The 28,000-nt window shown below is 36.2% G+C and overlaps 1 protein-coding gene across 2 annotated transcripts; it reads left to right on the top strand.

Annotated features, from left to right (window-relative positions):
* Positions 1-21: 21 nt before the first annotated feature.
* Positions 22-27,571, top strand: pdlim1 (PDZ and LIM domain 1 (elfin)). Of its 2 annotated transcripts, XM_015347628.2 has the most exons (8): positions 22-387; positions 11,535-11,686; positions 15,538-15,622; positions 21,852-21,922; positions 22,392-22,700; positions 24,197-24,351; positions 25,698-25,809; positions 27,103-27,571. In XM_015347628.2, exons 1-8 carry the CDS (start codon positions 295-297, stop codon positions 27,287-27,289), a joined length of 1,164 nt encoding a protein of 387 aa, XP_015203114.1. In that variant the 5' UTR covers positions 22-294; the 3' UTR covers positions 27,290-27,571. The 2 variants fall into 2 exon arrangements, with proteins under 2 accessions (XP_015203114.1, XP_015203115.1); XM_015347629.2 differs by lacking the exons at positions 21,852-21,922; positions 22,392-22,700 and adding an exon at positions 21,000-21,187 and having other exon boundaries at positions 32-387.
* The last annotated feature ends 429 nt before the right edge of the window (positions 27,572-28,000 follow it).

Genomic DNA, 28,000 nt, shown 5'->3' with positions numbered 1-28,000 from the left:
GTACAATCCCAAAGACAAACATAGGATATCAATTCAATCGGATGGAGCTGCCTGGAAATTTCGGCAGGCGCTCACTTGGCTAACTCACTGGAGCGGGGACCACCCTCTGATTACACAGGGTGATAAAGGCACCTCCCTTCGCATTTACTGTTGCATTGCACTTTTATTTCCAAAAGTACGATCTAGCCTGTCGTGCTTTTCGCAGCTTATTTTTCGCTTCCCTATTGCTCAATAAAAAGTGGTGTCTGTGATCTTACTGAGACTCGTAGCTTTCACTTTTCCTAGTCTGAAGGCATGCCTCTGCGAATTGTTCTGAATGGTCCCGGACCATGGGGATTCCGTCTGGTTGGAGGAAAAGATTTCGAGCAACCTTTGACCATTTCACGGGTAAGAAGCTTATTTCCTCCCCACTTAGAAGTTTTTCAAATGTTTTGTCATTTTATCCTTCATAAATTCATTTCTCTCCCGGTAGTTTAGTCGCAAGTCTTCTTCACTAGGAATTACTTAGAAAGCAGGATAAAACGTTTTTTTTTTTATTGCAAGGCTACATATAAAAAGAAACAATACACAAACAAGATAGAAAAGAGAACTACGCCAAAGACTGCAAGTCATACAGTATTTTACACAGCATTGATTCTGTATCACTATGTGGATACTGTTGCAGCCTTTTAATTATTGATGCGCTGTATTTGAATTGTGCTTTTTAAATTTTTATCACGAATAGCTTTTTAGGAGAATCAGGCAAAGGAGGCAGTGGGTAGTAACAGTAACAACCCGTTAACAAGACGTGCCTGTTTACCTGTTTGAGTTTGAGACTGGGGACACATTTTAAGGAAAAATTGTGTATCTGTTACATCTACTACAACCTCTACTTCAGGAAGCTAGTTTATTTTGCTATGAAGCGCTAGAATGGATACTGGTTGTCACCCACTGTACCTCGGTAATAATTGTGAGTAGTACATACTGTAAATGGAGTGCCCTCCACACAGAATGCCTTGCACAGGACATTCAGGATACTTATTGCTTCAGTCTTCTCATACTTTTTGTCTTTCCTGAGACTATCATTGTTCACCAACATTTCTAAACCATACCTTTCAGTGGTTGGGATGGAATTATAAAGTAGTACTTTTCGTTTTACTTCACATAACCCTGAGTATTTCCCAATGGCTGGTATTTAAGACCTATGAAATTGTGTGAAGTCTATAAGATGCAATGGATTTATGCTGATAATTTTTAGTGGAGGGTCTATGTTTTGGAGAGCTATCAAAGTTATGTAGGTGAGAAAGAGCCATTCTGACTGCTCTGCTCATGCAGTGCCCCAACATATGAAAGTCTTCGAAAAAGGTTAAGCAAATAAAATAAAGATGGCATTTAATTTTTTTCTTACTACCTCCCAGGAATTCTTATTTTGTATTTCTTGAATTGTCTTAAGGACAAACAAATAAAACATCAATATTCATACTTTCTAGCTAATTTCTTATTCCAATTAAAAAGCATGGAAAATAAATAAACTAAAGAGTGGTGTACTGTATAAACTACCCGGGTGCTTACTTTTTGTTTACCTTTATTGGTATTGACACTGAAGGAGTGTACTGTGTAAGTCCAGTAAATCTCCAAATAAAAAAGACTAAATGGTGTACGTCAATTACTGTTACAAAAGTTCCATGATTAGGGTAAAACAAATGAAGTTTGAAACAAAACTGCCTGATAATAAAAAAATGCCGACACACAATAAATCTTAAGCTGATTAAATGCCCGTTCAAAAACTGGAAATATTCTCATAGCTAAAAGCATAACAAAAATATATATATATTTAACAAGCAGTTCAGTGTTTTTCATAAATGGTTAGTAAACATTGGTTGTGTATTGATGTACAGTATTCCTTCCACATACTTGACCAAAGCTGTGTAAGAGTATGAAAACATTCATTTCAAGTAAATGTGCAAGAACCATTTGAAGTATCACTTCTTTTATTGTACTTAAAGCTCTTAGTTGCTTAATAGTCCTTCATTTAATAGAAATGTTATACTGTGTATATATAAGCATTCTGATATCTTCTGCTTGTACAAAAGCCCCTTTGGATATTTAACAGTAGAGTGTATTAGAAGCTCCTATCTGCATGTTACACTTTGCTGCTGAATTGCATTTACATTGTCTCTGCCAGGGTACTAACAAAACTTTCTTTTTCCTTTTAAGCTTAAATGTATATACTGTAATAATGAAACATTTCTTTGTGGTTTACAGGTGTTAAGCCTGTACAGTTCACTGTGTTCTGTGAAATAAATACCAATAATTTTGAATGGAGAGCTATGTTAACTGAATTTGGATGCAAGGGAAGAGGTAAAGGTTAAATCTACGTTGAGTAGTGCAAGAAAAGAAAAACATTTCAGCTGCTATGTCATGTGACAATTGGGAAGACTTAACAGCTTAAGTTTAACAGCTGAAATGTTACATCTTTTATTTCTGCTTTTGATGACGGTGCAATACTGTACATACTTCAGTGTTAGAGCCTTGTCAAAAATAATTTACTCGTGCCTTATTGTGTGCCACACCTTTGGTTTCAGTCTTCCTCAGATTCATTTGTAGTCGGCACGCTTTCCTCGCCTTGTGGTTTTTCAGAAATTTGTGGACATGTCTGCTCTCGCAAAAGTGGTCTTAGCTTAACAGTTTTGTGTTAGTTTTTTCACAAATGCTGATAAGGTGCATGGTTGAAATAGATTTAGAAAAACAGTTGTGAACATATTTTCCAAGTTGACTGGTTTAAAGAGGGGGTGGAGTTGTGTTAGTAGTTTTGAAACGTTTTCATAGGTTTTAAAATACATTTTAATTGCATCAAATAGAAACTAGCAGTAAATGCAAAGACCATACATCCTAGGAAACTGTTATATTCTACTTATGAGTTGTAGTGTTGTAACTGAAATGAGGGAGAAAATAATTCAAAGCAGTTGTTTTGAGTCTTAATATCTTGTTGATATGCAGCATTTTTCATAACAAAAATTGTTGGTTTCCTTGTTGCCTATTATTGAGAATGTATATACTCAAACATTGGTTATTGCCTTTCACAGAAAAACTAATTAGAATTCAAAGTTGTATTTCATAGAAGGTTGTTCTTAGGATAAAAGTGACTTGCAGGAATACATGAGTGCCCTTCTTTACCAGCTATGCAATGTGTATCTCAATGGCTACATCTGTGTAAAGGCATACTGTCGTCTTTTCGATGAATAAACAAGTACCTTTAAAATAAACCATCGTAGCCCAACTAGAAAGTATGCAACAGTGTAGTGTTTTTACAGTGGGGCACTGTAAAAAGTGTTGAAATGTCCACAAACTGTTTTTAATGCTATGTCCAATCATAACTGAATTCATTCTGTTAGTGAGTCTTCAGTGCACAATGTGGTATCAGTCAATCTCCCATGGTGCCCTACTGTGTTTTGTTAGCTGAACTGACAGTTATGTTAAACTTCTTTATCTTGGAACAACAGTCACAATGACCATGTTTCCTGATTGCTAAATTTGTATTGCATGCAATCACTAGGGGCTGTGCTGTTTATATTTTTCAAATATGCTTTTTTAATCTTAAGAAGTTGAAGTAAATTATTCTGATGAGCAAAAATGTAGGCATCCCTGGTCAAAGTGTCTGTTTCAGTGAATCTATAAGTGAATATAAGTTGACAAAAGATCTGCCTGGTACAAACTTAAACATGCCTTTCTGTCTGCAAATTTAAATTCACAATTAATGTTTATAGCATTGTAGACATTCAAAATAATAAAACATTGAATATGACATGTCCAAACGTACTGTACTTATTGTAGTAACACCTCCATTGGTAGAAATCATACCTTCCAAATGTTTCCTGTAGCCAGCAAAGAGTCTTTCTATTCTTGCTTTTGGATTTTTTTTCTACCTCTTCAATCTCAGAAATATTCTTAGGTCTTCTTGCATGCACTGCATGCTTGAAATCCACAGATTCTCAATGATATTCAAGTCTCGGAACAATGAAAGCCATTGCAACACCTTAAACTTTTGCTCCTGTAAGTACTTCATAGTTGGTTTTGAGGTATGTTTCAGATCGTTTTCTTGCTGTCTTGCTTTTCAGCTTTACTTTCGGCACTGAGCTTCTAGGATCTGTTCATATTTAGTTGAATCAATGCTTCCATCACCCAATATTTCCTGTGCCACTGGCTGCCACACAATCCCAAAGCAAAATAGATCTAACCCCATGCTTAACAGATGGCAAGGTGTTCTATTTTTCAGGTGTTTCATTTCTTTATCTCCAAATGTGACCAAAGAGTTCAATTTTCATTTCATCAGTCCACAGCACTTTGTTCCAAAAGGTTTCTGGCTTATCAACATTTTGTATTGCTTACTTTAAAACTAGTGGTTCCCAATCCTGGTCCTGGTAAACAAAACACTTGCAGGTTTTTATTCAATACCACCTTACCTAGATAATTGAAGCCTAACTTAATCTTGAAGTTGCTTCAATTGTCTATTTGCATTTTGTATCTAGTCCCAAAATCCCAAATTAATTTCACTGGGAACACTGTTATTATTGTAATATTATGGATCATTTTTGTGAAGCAACGCTGTTATGTGGACCTGTAGGCAACTACTCCATTGTCAGTTAAACTCTGCAGGTCCATTGCAGTGAACTGTGGGTTCTGCTTTGCAGATCTGACCAGTTTTTGAGCAGTTCTATCTGAGAGTTTTCAGGGTGTTCCATATCTTGCCTTGTCTTCAGCATTTCCCTTTAACTTCCATTTCTTAATGATCCTTCTGACAGTTGTAATTGCAAGCTGGATGCCTCTAAGAGACATTTTATTGCTTTCTCATGCTTTGTAAGATTGAATGATCTTTATTTTCCAAGTCCTCTGACACCTACTTATACAGTAACCGTGACTTTCACTTACTTGTATGACAGCTCATGGTTGTTGAAAGAAGGCACAACAATCACAACCGAGAGGTTAGAAGGGTGAGTATTTGTTCACTTGACTTATTTTAAGGCCTAATATGTCGGTGAAGTTGTGGGGCCTATGGAAAAAATTACATTAAAAAAAGTAGTAATGAGTTAGCTGGAATGGTGCCCAAACCTTTGCACATGCCACATTTACATTTTAATTTTTCAATATTTTAAAATGAGCAAATAAATTATGAATTAAAATTTGTAGAGAGATGTCATGTTTAAGTTTGCATCACACAGAGGATGTATCAACTTCTTTTAACTTAGTGATTCACTGAAACATACAATCTGACCAGGGGTGCCTAAACTCCTGCAACACTACTGTATGTGTATGATGCGTCTCACTCTAGAGTAGAACAGCAGTGTCCTACCTGGGATTTGAATTCACAGACATCCTGTAGAATTGATAAATAAGTTCTAGTTCTGAAGAAGTCATTCAAAATTACCATGGTTCAGGCTATGGTCATGGTATTAGGGATTTATTACTTTCATCCAACTAATCTATGCCGGAGGACAGTTATTGCCTTAATTGTTCTATTCTTACTTCATAAACCTAATTTGTTTATAGAATACTAAAATTGTCACAACATTGCCAATGGTTTTCCATGTGTGGTTGTTGATTTTTAGTTTATTAATAACATTGTAAAAGATGGCATTCTAGGGAAGTCCCTCATGGGTCTGCAAATTATACTTTTTCCACTGATATAACTTACAAAATAAATTGCCTTTTCCAAATTCTCGTGTGCATTTCATAATATAATTAGGTACAGGCAGCAATTTTAGATTAAGAAAACGCATTTTTATAGCAGTCGAAGACATTGTGCTGTATTTTGTTTTAGGTTTTGTCCTAATATTAATCTGGCTGCGCACACTTGTGAGAGAACTTAAAAATATGAGCTAAGGAAAAAATGTCCAATGCTAGTGACTTGCATTTCAATCCAAAATCAGCAGATATTGGTTTCTGGTATGAATCATACCCTGCTGACAATCCATCTAATTCAAAATTGAAAACAGTTGTATTGTTACAGATATTGAAGTCAATGGGGAATATTCTTAAGTTATAATAAACCACTTCAACAAAACTGAAAAGAGTCGGGAAGTTCCTTCTGTTACCACTTACTGAAATACCTTTCTGGTTATCTAAAATATGCTTCCCTCCTCCCCTCTAACACACATTCCTTTGTCTCTAAACAACAATTCCCCAGCTCGCTTGTGATTTATTTTATTATTTATAAATTCTCTCTGTGGGAAGGAAGCAAATGTGATTGAGATTCATTTTTCCTCTTACATTAAAATAAAAAAAACCTTCTTAGGGCTTACTGTACCTTTGGAAGCAATCAAAGAAAGCACCAAGCCCTTTGATTTCTCTTTCAAAACGCTGCCTTTGTTCCATCAGACCATTTACAAATTCCACTGTAATCTAGATAATCAATTATCATCATTTGTGTTCTAGAACATTTTAAGTTCTAAAAAGTTCATTTAAATATTTTCCCTATCTTGCATATTGGATTGCTATTATTTTAATAATGGAATAGCTCCATTATGTTGTTTCTTAGGTTTCATGCTACCTTTCACACTTGGTATTCTTGGGTACTATTTATACATAATTCCTAATTACTTTCATGAATGTTTTATCCTGTTTGAGTACTTTAGGTCATCCATACCTTTCACGATTTTGTAGTACCTCCGTCAGATCTCTCTAAAGTCTACTGGTGAAGAAAACCATTGTTTTATCTGGGGCAAGGGTTTACAAAAGGCTTGTGGTGTCCTCATACAGTATATTGTTCAGGGCATCCCAAGAAACAAAGGCAAGCTTTTTTACACTTTGTTTCATTTTTTGAATCTGCACTCACTCCACTCATGTGCTTTGACAGAATTCACTGACCTGGTGACCTGCTTTTAGAAGTTTATACTAATGGCCCTACATACAATATTTTAAATTTAATTTGATTTTATTTAAATTTTAGACCTCTTTTGGAAAGGATGTTCAAAACTCCCGATAACTCTTACTTCATCTCTCATCTCTTCAGCAGCAATGTCATTTTTGCATTTTTGTGGCAAGATGACTAATATCAGCTCGTTTTACCTCCAGTTATTAAAACATGCAAGTCCTGTTTAAATATTGGTTGAAATTAAGTGACAGCTTTCCATTGCAGTATCTTTTCTTCACAAGAAACTGGTTCATCATCATTACAAGAAACTGATTCATGATGTTTAATACACATTAACAGATGAAATCCAGAAACATTCATGTAATAATTGAAATCCTGTGAATTTTTTTATTCTGTTAAATGTTCAACACATGGCCCTGAAGTCCTTTGTGTTTGTTTTAATATTCTAATTTTGAGTGTATAGACCATACTTACAACAAGTTGTAGCACATACTGTAGCTCCTAACATGATTTTGCAGAGAGGATTATGGTGGAGCTAATATTGGGAGCTGCTTCGCTAATGTATCATACTGGTTTCTACTTATCTTAAAAAAAACATTGTTCAAGATAAAACAATGTGAAAGCCTTTTGTTTCCTTTGGGTTCTGCTTTGAACTTTGATACCTGCCACTTGTCTGTAGGAGCTTGTAGCAGACATTCGGAGCAGGGGAATTTTTCCTTCTTCAGAACTCTTAACTGATTTTATTAAAAGAGTATGGTCTGTCCAATGAGACTTCATTAATGCAAAGGCATTCATGATATGTGAAACAACTATTTTGAAACCACAGTTACACAGTGTTGAATTTTTTTGCTTTATGCTATGAATTATTACTCTTTCACAGTGAATTGTAATTAATTGATTGATGTAATGAAGCTGACGGCACATTGCCTTTTAAAACAGTTACCTAGTGTACTGTATCATACACACCTGTATGTGCTCAGAACACAGCCAGTCAGAATTTAACTAGAGCTAAAATGCATAAGCATATATTGCTTGTTTTAAATTCATACTCTGATTTTTAGAATAAATGTTCAACGTAATGCTGTTCACCTTTTAAGGGATTGAACAGTTTGGGTCGTGACTGCCTCTGTAAACTATTCACACAGTGTTGGTTGCACTCCTTGGATTCTGGCCTTCTTTCAGTTCAGATCACTGGAAGACCACACTTTATCTTCTCTTGCTCCAAGACTGTGAAATGGTCTTCCAGCCCACATCAGATCTTGCAAGTCAGTCAGCACTTTAAAATCCTGTCTTCAAATTCACCTTTATACTCTAGCTTTTAAGAGCTTCTGTTTTCTGTTTAGCTTAGTGTATTATTTTGTGTATAGCTCTCTGTTGGTTAGTTTTATTGTACAGTGACTTGAGATGTACTATGATAGGTGATATACTATATGCAATTATTATACAATTGTTCTTATTATTCATTATTCATATAAGTGCTGTATATGTTGTTATGATTCCTAACTTCTGCAGTTGCAAAGATTGCTAAGAAACTGGAACTGGGGTGTTGTACTTTTTGTTTGTTGGAAGTCAGTAGAATGAAACATCCAGTATTGATCACTTCTGTAAGCCTTTCCATGACCAGGTGATAGAAGGGGATCCAGTTGTTACTGTCTAACATTGTTGTATTAAGCAAAACCTGCAAGAGTCCCCTTCTTTTAGTAATGATGGAGGACAAGAAATGTTCTGTAAGGCCTGTTGCACATGTTGGTAGGGAATATAAATATTTCCAGAATGCTTTATTTTTGTTTATAGAACTGTTATTTTCAAATTCTTTTATTGTTTTTGCGTGTGAGTGTCAGTAGTTTTGAAATATAAGCAAGGTAAGGGCATATATTGGATGAGTGGCGTTTTCTAATTGTATTGACATTTTAAGATTGCTACGCATTTCACACCCAATTTTGTGGATTAATCATTAACTTGAATTACATTTTTACTCTTCCTGACAGCACCATTCTGACCATGATTGCAAACCACAGTTCTGACATAATAAATACAATGTTAATACTTTTCACTGAAAAACAATCGCCAGAAACAGTCGGCACATTCAGTATCGCTATATTGTTAGTACCTTTGACAAGTTGATTTGCGCAACTAAGTATACTTGGTTGGTCAAAACTTGAACTTCAAATGCATTGTAATAACATAATAAGGTGCAATTTCCTCTCTTCGGGAGTGGAATGATACCATTCCTCTGAGGCTTCTATTGACCTCAGGAAAAAGTACCCTGACTTAACAGGAAGTGCAACACCCCCTTCCTAGATGTGCAGTATCTCTACAAAGAGGCAGTGGGTACAAGCTGTTTTTGGCTGCTATTTCAATTTCATTAGCATGTGTGTAAACGGGAGCATATCTGTTCAGAGAGCAGAATTTTCAGTATATGTGTGTAACCTTTCCATCAATGAGTCCATCCTTTGAGAGCTTATTAATTTTTTACCTGTTGGTGTTCACTATGTGTATGGAAAAAGCAGGTAAATGAGCAGTGAATATCCTTGTTTCTTTGACAACTTTTGGTGTTTTGATTTGAAAGTACACACTACCTCAACTGATATTACAGTTAAGAAGTATTGAATATTATTTTTTTTACTTCCCATAACAAGAGAAGTAGAAAAGGTTTCTGTCTCAGTACATTTTTTGCTGGTGGAGTGGGGATAAATGTCAGATAATTATGTAAATTATGTAAACCTGGAAATAGAACTAATATTCAAAACTTACAGTAGAAAACTTTAGGTCTAGCTGTAACATCCACTGTCTGCAAAATTAGGAGCCTTTAGTTTTGAGTTGAAAGTCTTTGTTCTTGTTAGGGCTTGTGTTTTTAATGGGGCTTACTAGTGAAAAATAATGTTACTTTGCAAAAGTTCACTTTTCCTGTTCAAACCTATACTCCTCCACCTACTTCCTGCAGTCAGGGCTGGTCTTGTAATGCAGCTGTGCGTCAGCACTGCATGTATCAGCAGAGGGGATAGGAAAAAAAGGAAGATAAAATTGAGATACATGTAAAACCACACCTGTTTTTATACCTACGTTCTGTGGGTTTGGACTCTAATAAAATATTTCAGAATGGAAATCCATCATAAATTATTTGCCTTTGCAGTAAAAAATAAACGGGAGATCATGTTTTGGAATTTAATCTTTTGTAATGTGAATATATCACAATTATTACTTCCTAGCACAGCAAGGACAATTGTATAATGCAAGTTGTTGTATAACAGTAGGTAATGGCCTATAACCAGCATTTCAAATTCCTTTTAATAATCTGAAGTAGCACCGTGCAAAGTTTCTTGCTGAGCTGGAAAATTAAGTAATTTGCACATGTGCCTTTCTGGAACTTCAGTATCATTCATTTATTTTAATAGGTCGAAATAATACACCAAATGCAAAAAGTTCTGGAATTGCCTCATGTCTAGAGTTTTCTTTGTTTATTAATAAGGGCATTGCATAGAAATAAGATGGTAAATTTACCAAGCTTTTGTTTTTAGAATGCTCTTCTCAAAAAAGATAATGAGAAATTTCCAAATCACTTCTACTATAAGTCTCAAGTACTTCACAGTTATTTTGACTTTTCAAAACGCTTTTGAATTTAATCTTTTATAAAACAACTGGATGAGGAGCAGAGTCACAGGTAAAATATTTGAAGGCCCTATTAAGAAACTGCTGTAGTTTTGAATAATAATTAAAGGAGCATGTCATCACCGTCAACCACTTAGGCATCTTGCTTTCATCTTGCATCTGCATCTTCAAAGTGCAGCTGCCTTACCGATGAGCCTGCTTGAAGTATAATAGGGGAGTTCCATGATTATCTGCACATTTTAAATGCTGAAGAAATGATATGTACGATTTCCTATTTTCAGTTCCTATTTGTTGTTTTTAAGAAAAGTTATTTTTTTTATTTCTTCTCATTAACACATTTTTCAGTTTTGGAATAATTTTCAAATATACCATATGCTCATAACTTTCTGCCTGTTTGGTTCTGGGTTTATTTTATACTGTACTTGATAATGTTGGTACCTTCTTTAGGCTATTACTACTACTTTAATATTTTAGAATTTAATTTCAACTGTAACCACTCTCATGGAGCTTGAATTTTTGGGTGTGAACTCTTGTGATGGATTTTGGGCCAGTTAGCAGAGATTTGGAATACGCCTTGGTGTAGAATCAGAAAGCAACTATTTGTCTTAAGGTGCATTCAAGTCAAGAGCGTAGATGCTTTTCTGTAGCCATCACTTATTTTAGTAGTGTGACATGCTAAACTGCATGTTTTTATTATTTTTTTTTAGAACTATTGAGGATGTTTTGTGATTTTGTTCTGGAAAACGTGAAAGATATGTCTCGACAGACTGTTTTGAACAATCAACAATCTTTAATTTATACTTATATTTTGTACTCTATGAAACATACTGCCCATTATGCAGACATTCTATATAGAAATGTGAGGCAAATTATTTTGATACTCCAGTGAAGATGCTCCCTCATCATCGTCCATGCTTCTTAAAGGAGGCTCTTACAATCTGCTGTATATATATTCTTGTGGGAATATTTTTACAAATCTGAGTCTTCTCACAGCTTTCCCTTGCAAGAGTCCTCATTTTCTCCCCAGCCTCTCAACTTTGGTTCACCTGGTGAAGTTTCCTGTGTTCTGTTAAAGGTCACCCCTGGTAGTAAAGCAGCTCAGGCCAACTTGTGTGTCGGGGACATGATTCTGGCCATTGATGGGGAGAATACTGAGAACATGACCCACCTGGAGGCACAGAACAAGATCAAGGGCTGCCTAGATGAAATGGTCCTCTCTGTAGACCGGTAAGTGAAGGGTTGTAGGTACAGCTTTGCTAGACATTATGATCTATATAAAGCACCACTTCAGTCCAGGAACTACTGTCTGATAAGGAATGTGTTATTCCAATCAATATTTTCCTTCTTGGACTCAAGTTTTCATTCTGCTGATGCACTGTGGTTCCCTTTTTTAAAGACGGCTATACATGTACTTATAAATGCTTTAAATTGATGCAGACAGGAAAAATGCAGTAACTAGAAAGTGCAAAAAATAGGTATGTTGGATGCTGAAATGGCACACAAAGTGATTGTGAAATTGTGATGGAGTAAGAAAAGGTGGAGAAGAGAAGAAAGGAAACAACGTTTCGGCTATGGAGCCTTCGCCCCCGAAGAAGGCTCCACAGCCGAAACGTTGTTTCCTTTCTTCTCTTTTCAGCATGGAATAAACCTTTACTTGTTCCTTTTGCAGCCTACCCATGCTGACGCAGCGACCTACGTGCAATTGTGATGATACTTGTATTAATTTTACATCACTTTAGCACCTTTTTATCTTTTTTTGCAATGTAAATGCATGTGAAAAAGTAGTGGATGAGGCTGTTGGCTTTATTTTATCCGTTGTGTCACCAGGAGTGAGCCCTGAACTACTAATCCATCCTCCTGATGATGGTGCTCCATTCATTGTGCACCACTGTTTGGGAAATCCCAGTTGCAGTCGACTAGTGGCATTGCCCTCACTCAGACTTGAAGAGCTCAAGCTGTAATTGGCTGAGCTGCTTTACCAGTTGCCCCATTCAGCAGTCATAGCTTTGATGTTAAATAGTCTAACACTGCATTAAAAGTTGCATAAAAGTTGTTAAGCAGGGAAAGTGTGGATTGTTGGTTATAGATTCAGAAACCTCTTTATTGAATATCTTAAATGTATACCTCCTGGAAAGATGATTTGCAAAATCCTATCTAGAACCTTCTAAAATTGTATAAGTCTGTTTTGTTGTGAAATGTACCTCTCACAGAGATTTAAACAATACGTTAATAGCGAACCGTGGAGTATAATAGTTGCTTTTATATTCAGAAACTGACACCTATTTGTAGCAGTGTTTTGCTTTTGTTATTTTGTGCAGGGTGAAGTAAATGCCACGTTTTACTTGGAAGACATACCCGGTAATAGCAGTGGGAATATATATCTCTAGTTTGTTTGGTTGTTGGCATATATGGACACATTCCTAACATAGCATCTTGCTGAGGCAAATTCTCAATGCAGTTTTATTTCCAAAAGGATTACCCCGACTATGCAGTTGGCTACTGCAAAATGAAAGATCAAAGTATTGAAACTGGTTATATTTTCAGCATTTACAAATGCTGCACAATTCACACCACTAATCTAGAAAATAAATTGTTTCAAAACACTTTTGTTATGAAAAAAAAACAGCATTAATTGATTTATAAAGCAATTCAGCTGTAATCTAAGGAATACTGGGCAGATGTTTATATTAATGCTGTAAAAAAGAAGTCAGCGCTTTTATTTTTAATGGATACCAACATTCTAAATTCTGTTATGATAATACGATGAAGAATAATCTGAATCCTGACATGTATGTGTTTGTGGGAATACAATTCTCAAACAGAAATGTAAATATACAGTCAAAACTCAAAACTGGTTATGGGTCAAAACTGCCCTTTGTTCAATCGGATGTAGTAAAATACTGAAATGAAATAATGACTAGCAGTTTAGAACATAGTCAATTATAATTATCGGGTACTGTAGCTTCTGTTAACTTTAAGAAGTGCTTACACTAATGTTTGCTTTGGCCATTGTTAAGACTATTCATAACTGATACAATGTGATGAAAGCTGACATGACCGCTACACTATTCAGGGCTGATGAAGTTCGTCCTAAGCTTCATTTTAACCAGCTGCAGCTGACAGATCATGACTGAAGTCTCAACTCCCCACAGCATGAAAACCTTGCCCAGTATTCTTGTGCAGTAGATTAGACTGTAGATTGTCTATTTACTAGTTTAAAGCAAATATAAAATGTGTTTAAGTTCATAGATTAGTAATAATATGCTTCTTCATGTTTACTTTAAAGAAAGTATAGTTGTAATAAGAGAAACCACACTTTGAGTGCCACAGGACTGAAACCACTGCTGTCTATTTTAAATCAGTTACCTAAGCTGAAATAGTAGTAAGTCTGCCAAATTTGAGGGGCAAGATGCAGTAACAAAAACTGATAATAAAGGCATTCATTTATAAAGATGAAGCAGATGCCTGAACTAATTTAATTGTAAGGTAAGCAAGTGCAAAAGATTACGTTTAGGGAATGTAAATGTACGATTTATTATAATTTGAGTCCCTTTGAAGTAGAAAGAGTCAATTTATCAGGCGCAGAGGCCTTTCAGATTATTCATTCTTGTCCTTCTTTAACAAATGTAATTTGTTATATTTGGTTTAACACCTATTTGCAACTTGTGCCCTGATTTAAAGATGACGTGTTAAATGTATGTGCATAAAGTGGTTTTCTGGGGCACTTTTACCTGCAATAATAAAACCTGAACTACATTTATTGAAAAACATTTTATTGGAAGATTTTGAATAACAGAAGTTGTACCTGTAGCTGTCTTGTACAATGTTGTTGTTCGTGCATCTACCATAGAATCAAATTCTCTTCTACAGCTTGAAAAAAGCATCCAAGGTATGTAACCTTTCTATGAAGACCGACTGTAAGCAGAAGAGCATTACACAATGCTATTTTTACATTCCATTCTAGTCTAATGTAGGGCCAAAATGTTTCCATACTTGGGCATGTATTAACATTATTTATTTGGCTTGAAGACAGTTAGTCTTTCCCACTGGGTGATTTATGGTGCAGCTTCTGATTTAACCCTTGTGAATATTAAGTGTCAGTGACTGCTCTATTTATTTTACTTTAGTTTTGCTGTATATGTGATGTTTTTTTTGTTTATTCAAGTACTATAATATGGGTAGCAGCACACTCCCTCATGAGTTTGCCTTATTGTATTCCATAAGCTCTATTTTACCGGAAATATTGTACATAATTGTAAAGTGATAAGCCAACATGGAAGCCTAAAATTATTTTCTTCTGAAGAACATGAAGGGGGAATCCGAGGACAAGTCAGGATTTAGAAGATGTTGCTATAAGCATGATTTGACAAATTGGAGCACAGGGAAACAGGTTATTAGAAGCCCACAAGTATTTTGTAAATATTTTTATAAGGAGATTAAGGACATCATGTTTTCAGACATACAATTTCTTTGCTTCTGAGGGAGCTCAATTATACTGTGATTCAACACATGATGTCATGGGTTGCTAAATCCTCTCACAAAGGGGTAATAAAGGCATGAATAGAATTAACCACATTTGTACGTTTTTTTGCCAACCCACCAATCTTATTGTTTGCCAGTGATGTGGTCATTGAAAAGGAGACGGATTACCTCGGTATGCGTCTTTGTCACTAATGCAAAAGCATGAGGAATGACACTTCTCAACTCAGGTGGAGTTAATCATACCTTATGTCTAAATGTCTCTTAAGTACAAGTAAAATACTTGTAGACAAGTTATAAACATGTCCAAATGTTAATGTTTTTCCTTCTCTCAAGGTGTCATTATTTTGGAATTTATTAATAATAATAGTTGCAAAAATACATTTTTAAATGTTTTAATGGAATTAGTGTTATAAATCTGCTGTAATGCTGTGTACATTGAACGAAAGTCAGATACAGAACCAACAACATTTCACCATCCCCCCCCCCCCATACCCAAACTGTATGTATAAAATGTGGAGAGTGAACATGAAAGTAGTTCATTGTATTTCCCACTTGCCAACAAAATAATACAAATTGTGACCAATTTTCTTTGTTAGGTCAGAATCCAAAATGTGGTCTCCACTAGTGTCTGAAGAAGGAAAGACCAACCCATACAAGATGAATCTAGCGTCTGAACCACAGGTAAGTTTAGACAACAGAAGAGCAAACCTTCTCAGTTATATTCCTGAAATGCTTTGTTAATTACTTCGTTTTTTTTTCCCTGTTCCTGTTGCCTGTTTCTTCCTTGTATAAGGTTTTTCTACATGTTTCAAGAGATCTATTGGATCTCTTGCAAAGATAAACAGTTTTTACTCTAATTTAATTTAAACAAGTTTCCACTTTTAGACATTCATTTTTATCTGAAATTATGAATGCATGAAGTGCAGTTACAGTACTACCACATCATTTGAAGCGCCATGTCAGTAAAGTGGTCTGATGACTAAAGAACTCTTGTTGATTTCTGTGTTCTCTATCAGTGTTGCTCGGTCTGTGAACTTAATCCAAAGGGTATTCTAGTTTGTTAAATCCAAATTTCTGTATCTTAGCTTTTGCTGCATCTTTCTCATAATTCTAAACTGTAACATTGACAATAGAATACATAAAATATAGGCTATAATGAAACGGAATATTTGCTTTTTCTTCCGAATTATCCACTGAAGTTGAAGATGTATTAATAAAAAGAGGGTGTTGATATAAAGTTCTTAAGCACTTTACTTTTCTTACAACCATCAAGAATCAGACCAATAAGAGTGTTACAATGGAATTACCAACATTTACATGTTTTAAATGTGTACAGAACTCTCCCACTGAGTGCTGAGAAACAATGTTCTTATTGTACCATTATGCAAACAAAGGACTGGCTGTCACACAGCCAAATATGATGTCATTGTTTATAGTTCAACAGTCTAGATCCTAGGAAACCAACATTTATCACACACACCTCAGGATATGCTCAAGTACCCACATGCCATGAAGCAAAAGACAAAATAGCATACAGATGCTAGCATTCAGACTTGGCATTAATTGTAAATATTACATTTTAACTACTGTTTGTCACACAAACTAATTCTTAAAATAATGGACAGCTGTATTTCTATTTTCTTTGTCATAATGAACATCGAAGAGGAAAATTTAAATGGACCCATTGTCTTCTTCAGATCCATTACTAGTCTTCCGTTCCATTTCATTTTTGTATAATTTATTGTTGACAAGGTTTGCATTTTTCTAAAAGTAAAAAGGGTGGCCTTCCTTCTAATCAATCTCCTGTTCTACTTACAGGGAAGGAAAGAAAGGAAGGAACATTGTAAATTCCACAATCAACTTTCACAATCACCTTTCTGTTTGTATTGTAAACGATCCTTTTGAATACTAAATAAGTGTATTTATAGTACATATCAAGAGATAACACTTGCATTTAAGGTAGATTTCAAGTGTTTAAAGTTGTTTATAAACTTCTCCCTAGCGATTTTTTTCTCCAGTCTTTAAATCTTATGTGCACAATAAGATAAGCCATATTTATTTCTTCTACCTGATATCCATTGTTACTTTTCTGAAAATCCAGTTAACAGCTTTTACCTTCTCTTTGCCATAGGTCTGACAATACAATTATGAAATCAGCAACCTTGGGTCAAGTGTTCTGGTATACAAAGTACATTTATAGACAAACTTGTGTTAAAATATTGTTTTCATCAGCCTAACAATAAATAGGCAAAGTACAGCATGATGAAATATCAATAACCATTAAGTTGTATGGCTGACCACTATCACTAGCTCCGAAGCATTAAACAAAAAAATGTTTGTTGTAAAACTTCCTACTTGGGAACAAAAGTCTTCCATGAGCCACATTAAGGTGATTTTAATAGGTTAATTACATCACTGGAAGTTGTATTAGCATGTTTTAGTAAGGTGAATATTGTTACACCTATTGAAAGTGACTGTTGAAGTGTATTAAGAATATAGAGACCGTTAACACAGCTAGTGTCACCATTTACAGCTTCAGAGCAAGAAAGGACCTGGGGTGTTTACAGGTCTGAAACATAATGATCAAAGGAATTGTCTGGCTTACCTTGGTTAATTATGTTCTGGGTAAATGATTAAGTGTCATCAACAATTCTGGTACAAAGTATAAAAGGGCAGGTAGACAAAGAGGAGAGGGAGAGAAAAAAAGAGGTGAGAGAGGAGACTTGGAGAAAGGTGAGAGAAGGACAGGAGAGAGAGAAAACTGTGTGCTCACAAAAGCCTAAAGACCCAGAGTATTCGAACCTTGTTAAGAGAGCTTGCCATTCTGTTTTTAGGAAACTCCTATTTCCTTTCTATAGAATTCCTCTTTAAAATCCTCTTCTGGATATCAGGTGCATTTTTATAACAAAGAATTCCCTGTTTCCCACTCGCTTTGTAGCAATCGGGTTTTAGGGAGATGTAACCATAGGTGATATTCTGTTAACTTTCAAAGATAGGTATATCTTTTGTTGTATGAGTATTAAATACTTAGTAGTAGTAGTATAGGATTTTTCTGGTTTGTCAGGGCATAGTACTCTAGGATGCTATGTTTGTATATAGGACCTGTATGTTGTATGTTGTCATTATTAATAAATGTTCAGGTGGGTAGCTGCGTCAGCATGCGTAGGCTGCAAAAGAACAAGCAATAGGTTTATTCCATGCTGAAAAGAGAAGAAAGAAAGTGCAACGTTTCGGCCGTGGAGCCTTGTGCCTGACTTATTACTCTTCTCACCAAAGCTGTGGCAGAGAACTTGAACTTGGGTGTCTCTAATTTTACCAACCACTCAGGTATATTCTTGGCAAAAATCTTTACATTATGAGGGTTATGATTATTCATTAACCAACTAATTTCTGATATTCTCTTTTTTTAGCCCCTATTTATAGCAGCATACTTTCTGGTGTTTTATCAAAGCTAATTAAAACTCCCTGTTTTCTTTTTTTATCATTACTGAATTGTGATGGAATGCTTAGAATTGGGATTAATTAAACTTTTTTCAGTTTTTGGGCTTGTTTCATGTAGAAGTTGCATTTCAAACCTGGGAGAAATAAAAAAAAGAAATCCAAACCATAATTACATCTGCAGAATGTTCTAGTTACTATAACCTCATGGAGGAAACTATTAATGTCCTGTCTAAAAAAAACTTTTATGATTCCCATGCTGTAAAGATTTTGTTTAGCAATCGCACTGTTTTTCTTGCCATTTTTATGAATACTGGAATTTTGTCTGCATAATATTTTATCACTTTAAATGAAGAAAAACAAAACGCCTAAAGATCCAACACTCATTCTCACATGGTATTAATTTATTTAAAAAAATACCTAATTAAGATATTAGGAATGTTCGTTTATTGCTTATGAGTACAATGGGCACAAGCCCAACCCCTCAGACATGACTGAATTCATGACTCGGAAACCATAACCATGTCTCCCTCTGTATCCTGAGTGAGGGTACACCAGTTTGCAGTACTGTAGCTCTAACTCGGAAAGACCTCCATCCCAGATGCACCCTTCCAGGCAGAAACACAATAGCGTAACCGCTTTTTGTTGAAGTGTAGATAAATTAAAAATGAACTGTTCCAACGGATAGAATGCTTGACTGTAATGAGAGCCTAGATTTTGTCCAGTTTTTTTTTCTTTTTTATATTCTTCCTCCCTTGATCCACTGCCTTCCAGCTGCTCTCTTCTGCTAAAAGTTAATTTGTTTATTTATGGTTACAGTAAGCCATTTGTGTGGCCAAGGGTCTTTTTTAAACTGCTAAATGAAAGGCTGTCAAATTCATACTTCACTGTAGTTCTTAAAAGAATGAGGACTCTGTGTTTCTGTGCAGTACTCCATAACGGACTTTAAAAATGGGAAGCACGGGAATTATGTGTTCTAAAATTAATCCTTACATGTTCAGATGTTTCCTCCTTTTTTGCTCATGAAAAATTCTGAGCATAGTTTAGCATTTATTGAGGGCCAAATTATAGCTGTATATTTTTTTTCCCACATCGCCATACCCATATAATTGGTTTCAATGAGTTACTAACATTAAATGACAGGTTAATAAATGATTTTTTTTATAATCCCTAAGATATGAGATCATTTAGAAACATATGCTGCCTATTCCCCCACATATTTAAAAAACTAGTTTATTCATAGCTAGTTTCTCCCTGAGAAGACGGTGACCCTGACTGTTGGGGTTATTCCATCTGGCGTGCATAGAAAGAGATTGAGAGTTTTCTGATGTAATAGTTCCCCCCCATTTCTTTCTAATTTTCGGTTTTTGGTTATCATTAGTAATTGAATATTTTTGCAACAGTCTCTGTCTGTCCTAATTTGATGATTTTATAACAACTAACTCTTTGTTAAAATAACATTTTGTTTCTGTTAAGCATTGATTTTAACATGGTAAATTTGATAACGAAATTACTGTTATATTTTCCTGATATGCTGTAAATGGGTTAAAAAACAAACCACCACATTTAGTGTTTTGAGACCACAAAAAAAACTGTTACAAGATTTATTTACAAGTTATCTGAAGTGAACGAATTTAGAAAATTCTGATTCTTGAAGCACTGCTCAGGATTCAGCTCACTCAAAGCTCTTCTCCAGCAACACTGCTTCCTGCTGGGCTGTTGGCTTTGTGCTGTGCCGCTCAACTCCATCAGCACCCTGATACCTCCTAGAAGGTCCACTGAAATAAACATGTTTATTACACACAAGAGAGAGAAAGTACCACCCCCCCCCCAAAAAAAAAAGACGTTTTGACATCCTCTGAAATGCAGTTTACTTGAGTCAACTCTGATTACGTTGCAGAAGATCGCACAGGTTGTACTACATTTATTTGGTCAATGTGGGATATTGGTTTCTACAAGGTGCTACTACTGTATGTTAAAATAAACACTGTCTTGGCACTGAGGCAATGTCTAAGCCTCACAACACCAAGAATAAAAAAGAGCAGGCACAACCAAAAATATCTGATTGCTGGAACATTATCCAGTCCCTGATGAAGATGTAAGTGGAGATAGCTGAAACTCATACCATGGACATATCAGTGTTGCAGGTCAACGGGACAATTCCAGTGCACTAATTGTATTGTGGCTGGAGCCTATGCAGTCGAGACTATCACTATTTTTTCCTCACCTGTACACTTTTAGTTTAAACAAAACAGTGCTGCCAAATGCCTTGCAGTCTTATATTTAGAACTGTTAAGGTTGGCCTCCGTGTTTTCTCAATCTGTGCACGCCGTTTAAATTTCCGAATTTCCTTGCTGGCCCTTTGAAGGAGGCTTTTCATTTTGTAGGCCGGTTTATGTACCACATTACTAAAAAATAATGTCTTATGTTTATTAAAGGCCTTCCTTTAGTAGACTGCAGAGGATCAGTGGAGCACTGTTCTATTTAAACACCGGCAAGCGTGAAGTATTACAGTATGTAATACTTTAGCAGCCTTTTTTTTTTTGCATGCTATCTGGCTGTCGCCGTCACGCGTGCATGTAATCACAACTCATTATTCCCCCCTCCCCTCTGCATGCAGGAGGTGAAGCACATAGGGAGCGCTCACAACCGGAGTGCTTTGCCATTTGCTGCTTCCAGCACTAGCCCAAAAGTGGTCACCAATCAGTACAACAACCCGGCAGGCCTGTATTCATCAGAAAATATTAAGAACTTCAACAGCACTGTGGAGGCTAAAAGCAGCTCCAATGCACCAGAGCCAAGCAAAACGTAAGTGGGACAAGTTCTGCTTTCAGAAATATGAAAAGCCATATTGGGTGTTAATTGTTGGAATTCTCTTTCAGGAATTGCCTTCCTTTTCTAAAGCCACCTGTTTCACATGCACGGGTTGAGTCAAAAGTCTTGTACCCGAATTAAACTCAAATCAGTTTATGATTTAGCTAACTGGGTTAATGTAGAAATGGTCTCAGTTCTAAGAGAACCAGTTCTGTTATTTAGAGAAAGTTGTATTTCTTGTTGTTTTAAATTGGATGTCTTATTTAATCTTATAGAGATGATGGAGATTTGGGTAGGCTTTTACAAGGTTCAACCGACTTGCCTTAATTTTGAGAATCACAAAGTTGTAAAAGGTGTTCTCCAGGACTTTACAAGATTATAGTAAAAATAATTTATCTTCTTTATAGAGCAAATATATGTATCTTGTTTCTTTTGAATAAATGTCAAGAAATTGTGCACCAGAGAGAATTACTGTGAACACTCTCCAGTCATTCCAGTTTAATTTGTAAAATACAGGACTTGGTCATCATTTGAGTCTGTGATGAATGTTTTAAATGAAGCAAGACTTTTGAAAACCCTGTGTTCTGTAACCATGTATTGTGAACTATTTTCAACCAGCTGACCTCCGCGTTAACTGCGCTGTTTCTTTGTCCATCAGAGACCCACCCAGTTTCAACGGGCTTTCAGTATGACCACCCAGTCTGTAAAGCCATCCTCTGGTCACAGCAGGTGCTCTAACTTTCCATCTCATTGCTCTCCTTAAACACCTTTTCCATTAAAATCTGTTCAAGTGAAGAGTGACAGTGGCTGTACAAAAACCTTTACAGCAGTAGTGTCGTTTTTTCTTAATTTACCTTAAATTTAGTCTATATGAAACAACACTACCAGTGAAAGAATAAAAGAACATTCTTTACATATGCTAATTTGTATTTAAGTGATAGATCTCATTGAAAGTCTTTATTCATTCCAAATATTAATGAATCATGCATTGCATGGTTAAGCTTAGATATACATTTAACTTCCCAGTAATCTGCATGTGTGGATTTGTCACCGTAAAGGCATGTCATTTGTATATCACTCACATTCATGGTGAAATAGACTGTGATGTTCTTGTGTTTCCAACATTAATTTTTCATTTCCTCCTACCACTTTTTCATCTTGCTGCCTGCTTTTCCTTTAACCCAACTGGGACCTTCAGCCCACTCTCTCCCTCAGGGGGCTTCCAAGCTCCCTTTGCTTCTGTGTATAACCCAAAAAAGCGTGGCAGCTCTCCTGCCCCCCCTCTGCGGCGCCACAGCACCTCGTCCATCCCCAGTCAGGTGCGTGTGGGCCCCCGGGAGCTGAAGACTGCTGCCCAGTGCTGCCCAAACAGCCCCGTGGAGGTGGATGTGCCGGGCATCAAAGTCCTGCACGTGCAGTTTAACTCCCCTTTACAGCTCTATTCACAGGCTAACATACTGGACTCATTACAGGGGCAGATCTCTACAATCAGCCCTGAGCTCGTCAGGTAACGCCATGCTCTCTGTGTGTGCGTTCGTACGTTTGCTAATTTTGTCCTTGTTGGCGCCCGAATACGAGAGCATTTGAAACGGTAAATGGTTTCTAGTGAGCTGGCACACTTCATTTCCACAGAAATTCTCTCACCATCACATCTGGTGCACATGCGTGTGTCTGTTCTCCCAAATTATTAAATGAAATATGCGTCGCATCACGAAAATCAGGATTGGAAAACACAAAGTGGAAATAAACTGATTTAATTACATAACTAACCCAAAAAACCTGGATTAAGTCTTTTTGTCTCGACTTTTTTTTACAGGGTTTTCGTGCTCAGAGTATGATGAGCATGTTTTACTTATGCTCTAGTGTAGAATGTTTAACAAATTTATACTCACTTTGGTTGTTGTTTGTGATCTGATGTTCCCCTACTGTCTCAACTTGGTTTTTAATTCTGCAAAAATCGACTGTTGTGAATTTAAGTTTGGTTAATTTAATTTTAAGAGTACCATTTCAGATTAAATTATTTATGTTAAGATTTTCATTTAAGAACTTGTTTTTTCCCTTTTGCTGTTTTTTATCTGGTGTATTATTTTCTAAACATTAGATGAATCATCTGCATTTCTGCATCAGTTTTTGACAAGGGAAAAATTAAACAGAAATTGCTTTATGTTGGACTTTATGAACTATTCCCTCATTTTTATGCCTTTAACATTGAATCTTTCCCCTTTTATCTAGATAAATTAAAGGCTTCTGCAGATCTTCTCATCCTAAAAAAGAATTAGCATTCCTGCTCTCACCCTTAGAACTATACTAAATCTTTAAATTATCCCCTTTAAGCCTATAGTATCCAGATAAACATGATATATTAAAAATATTTTGAAGGTTTTGAGTTGGAGATTATATTTTTACCCCCTGAAGTAATGACATTTCCCTGAATAAATAACCTTATTCTTTTCACAGAAAATGTAGAAATTAGTGAGGAAGCCACATCACAAATATTAGAGCACTTTCTGTAGAAAGTCTGCAAAGAAATCCCAAGTCTTGTCTTTGTAAAATATATATATATACTGTTTCAACTAGTATGTCGTCTTGGAAAACATTGTTTGCATCAGACACTTCTGTTTATGAATAAATTGCTACAGCACCTTTACTTTACCATTTTACAATTTTATATTTCTTTCCAAGCAAATGAAGATGTGCTTTTGTGTGAGATGTCCTGAAACAGATTTTGTAATATTTTAAGCATTGATAATACAACTTCCTTTTCAGTTATTGAATGTGATTGATGTACTGTATGTGGTTGAAATCTCAGTTGTACCAAAACAATTTATAATTGAGTGATCTGTGTATCCTTGTGTCTAAAAATTGTACAGAATTCAATTATTCTGGTACATTTTGAGTTTTGAGGACTAGATTTATTACAAGTGGCTTTCTGTCTGCTTTGTCACTTTTATTTAGTTTGCTTTGTCTATTTTTTAACTATGATGGTTTTTTTTTACATTTTAGCCCAGACACCTTTAAGCCAACTGCTATTAAGCCAGCGATAAACACAGACTCGGAGGTTTACAAAATGCTGCAGGAAAATCAAGAATCAGATGAGCCCCCACGACAGTCCACTTCTTTCAGAGTTCTGCAGGAGATCCTCGAGTCTGATGAAAAAGGTACCAGCCTCAATGTGAATTACTATCTTAACTCTTTTACCATTAACAATTAATAGAAACAGAATCAAGCATGCAAAAACTAGTGTAAAGATATCTTAAAAGTGTCTTGCTACAAATACCCAATATTATTTGCACAGATTTTACTTGTAGCTTGAAAAACTTGGGTATACTATTACATCATTGAAGGTTGACTCAATGAAGTTATGACAGGGATCACAGAGGAGTGGTAGCACCTCCCTGCAGAGCAGGATCCATATAATATGAGAATGTGGCCTTAATTGAAGAATTCTCACAGGGAATTAGCCCCATTGTGTAATCCCTAGGAGATATGTAATGGAGTACTCAGAGAAGAGAGAACCAGTCTACTCTAAGATTACTTAGAAAAGCTAATGAACTTCAAGTTAGGGTTGCAGTAGGCTAACAACCCATGTCGCATCTTGGAGAGATGTCCACATTGACTATAAGTACCATAATCAATGCTTTGCCCAGGCACGCTTTTCATTCCCCTGTCCAGATTCTGGGATGCTATCAATAGTGCTCTTTACCATGGGTTTTTCTCTCTGTGATGCTGCCAGGACTGGTAGCCAGCCATGACCCTTACTTGATCTGGGTAAATTCTCACTTAATTTCTCATTTTTCTGGAAATGCCACAGTGCTGCCTGAGTATCCTGCTGTTTGGCAGTGTGCTTTCGCCCCCTTGTGGTCTCTAGCAAAACCTGATTGAGCTACTATAACTTTCTCCACTACATTAATGGCTGCATCAATGCTTAAGATACACATTACTTTGTCTTGTTTTAATATCCTTTGTTACGTTTGCAAATATTTGCATGTGTGCACTGTAGAACCACACTGCAGACATCACTGACCTTCATTTCCAGCATTGCGAAACAAGTTCTTCTTGGTTCTTAGACAAGCCTTGTAGACATAGTCTCAAAGAAAGGAATGATTGAAGCTGTGATTAAAATTAAAACATATCTAGAAATAGGCTGATATATAGTATACAGTAAATATCTGAGGAAATGAAAAATAAATCTTTTGACGACATTTCTGAAATTTGTGGCCCAGAATTAAACAGCTCCCAATACATAATCTTTCCTATTTAATACTTTGATATTTTGGTACATGAGTTAGTAGAAGAAAATAAAAAAATAAACAACATGCAGATTCTCATTTTTAGATTAAAAACACAACATACTGTACATTTTGTCTAATGGCATAAAAGACTGCACATCGTAAATGGAGGGCTTAATGAAAATTTTAGTATGAAAGACTTCAAACTGTTATGCTTAGGCATTCATGAAAAGCGGCACCTTACCTTCTTAGCTAACAGTTTTCTCTAATTTCAGGAGAAAAGCCATCTGGGTTTAGAAGTGTAAAACCTCCCACAGCTAAAATTGGATCCTCTGTTGGGAGCACAGAAAAGCTGCCAATCTGTGACCTGTGTGAATCGGGCATTGTGTAAGTATTTGAATGTAGTATAAAAAAATGTATTCTTGATGTTATGATATAAAATATTTCTACTTGATACCTTCTGCTCTATTTTAAGTTTATTTTTTTATGTACCAGTACTAATGTTGTTATTGTAGTAGCAGTCTGTGGGTCGAAGGATGAATACTAGAGCTGGAACAGGTAAATTGGTCAGCAGTAGGTGAGCATATCAAACAGGCAAAGCACAGTCCAGAATCGCAGTGGGGTCACTACTACAATTCAGAGCTGGAGATACTCAAAGGTACAAAGGAATATCTGAAAGCCACGGTCCAACGAAGCAATCCAGGTATTTAGATAGCCAGAGCTGAGACAAAGCATGGTTGAGTCCAGATCAAAACGTAGGCAAGCTAGGGAACACAGCAGTGGCTCAGAGTGCAACTCTCCAACAATGCCCTGAGCACTGCTTGGTCAGACCTTAAATTGCTCACTTCCCCAGGAGGCAGGGGATAATGTGATCACTCACAGGTGAGGTAAACTTCCTGTCTTATTCAGTTTCACCGGCAACAGGTCTGATTGACAGAGGAAAGGGGCTTCCCTGGAACTAACCTTCTTAGCAGTGCTCCTGCGGGGATAGGTGTAACAAAATTCTGTTGGTTTCATCTTTTGATAAAGTCATTTACTAGTTATTGGAAGACAGTACATTCCAATAGTACATAGAATTGCATTTAATTGCAAAGAAACATCTTAACTTGTTTAACATATTGAAGATATATTTGGAACCCGGAGATTTTCTCTGCTTTGAAATCTGCCAAAATCTGTTGTTCTGCTTTGGTGTGATACCCAAAGAAGCCTTTGTGATCATCTCCATATTTAAACCATCGGACACGTTTCAGTGCCTGGCCTGCACTAAGATAAATGTCAAACCTACTGTACCAGGAGACCAGCCCCTCTTAATGTATTTGAAAGCTCTTCCCTGTCTATGGCAATTTCATCAATGTAACAGTCTTGCCCTGCTCTATGAAACATTCAGTAACTGGTAGGCAAACATCTCACCAAGCCTAGTCCATGTCTTGATATTCCTAAAGCCTCTCTTGTTAGACTCAGATTCAAACTAATGCCTTGGGGACCAGAAACCCACATGACTCAGCTTGTCAAAAGGCTGTGGGGGCTGTTTTAGCTGTTAAAAGGCCTGGATAGGGATGTCGCAAATAATCTCCTCTTACACTGCGAGAACTGCTGTAGATTATAAAAACATAACCTTTTTAATATTCCTGACCTTTCAATGTATAAATCTCATTGCCTTACTCTTTTCTCTCCTACAAGGGGTGTGATTGTAAAGCTGAGAGACAAATTCCGACACCCTGAATGTTACACTTGCACTGACTGTGGAGTGAACCTGAAGCAGAAGGGCCACTTTTTCGTGGAAGACAAGATCTACTGTGAAAAGCACGCCAGGGAGAGGGTGACTCCACCTGAGGGCTATGATGTCGTCGCTGTCTTTCCAAAATAGACTGGGCCGGCAGTGATGTTTGAACCACATCCAAGTGCCATGCTTTGAAAGACCAGCATTTATGCTCTTTTATCAGTAACAGAATCAAAATGCAACTTGTTTCCTTTCCTGAAGTGAGAATTTGGCCGGCCCTTCTAAGCATATGGTGTGATTTGCAGGCACACTGCTCACGCTTGCAAGCTTCAACGCCGCTCTTGAAAAGCTGGATTCAGTGATTGTATCTGTTTTTGTGCCAGCAGGCCACTTCATTTATGTGCATTAGAATAAAAAATCTTTTCATGAGATGTTTCTTGGGTTTCTTTTGTTTTTGGTTCATGGATCTTCATTTGCAGTATTTGTTTCCCTCAGTAAACAGTTGGTTGATATTGTTTAATGAACAAAAAATGACATAGAAATGAGAGAAAACATATTTTGAGAGAATGTAGTAATTTTGACTTTTTGAGCAGCTAGGGGTTTGTTAATTGAAGAACCTCAACAACTCTCATCTTGTAGGAGTCCAGGTGAATAAATTTCCCTCAAAAGTCATCAGTATTCATCATATAAACCCAAACATCTTTGGCTGGAGACAACTTTGTTTCAGGATTTTGAATATTGCAATCTGAAACTGCAGGCTTCAAAAGATAATAGATCACTTTTAATATGCTTACATAACGGCTTTCTTTAGCTGATATTGACTTTTGTTAAGCAGAAGTCTGTTTTGTTCTCACTGTC

Source organism: Lepisosteus oculatus, chromosome 4 (assembly GCF_040954835.1).
Source record: "Lepisosteus oculatus isolate fLepOcu1 chromosome 4, fLepOcu1.hap2, whole genome shotgun sequence".
Lineage (NCBI taxonomy): Eukaryota > Metazoa > Chordata > Actinopteri > Semionotiformes > Lepisosteidae > Lepisosteus > Lepisosteus oculatus.
The sequence above is the reverse complement of the archived record's forward strand: the minus strand, read 5'-3'. Positions and strand labels throughout refer to the sequence as shown.

What these genes read in the sequence shown, in the direction of transcription:
- pdlim1 (XM_015347628.2), top strand. Translation starts at nt 295, where the DNA reads ATGCCTCTGCGAATTGTTCTGAATGGTCCCGGACCATGGGGATTCCGT. An exon ending in ATCAGCCCTGAGCTCGTCAG is followed by an intron (nt 22,701 to 24,196) that starts GTAACGCCATGC and finishes TTTACATTTTAG; the next exon opens with CCCAGACACCTTTAAGCCAA. An exon ending in CCTCGAGTCTGATGAAAAAG is followed by an intron (nt 24,352 to 25,697) that starts GTACCAGCCTCA and finishes CTCTAATTTCAG; the next exon opens with GAGAAAAGCCATCTGGGTTT.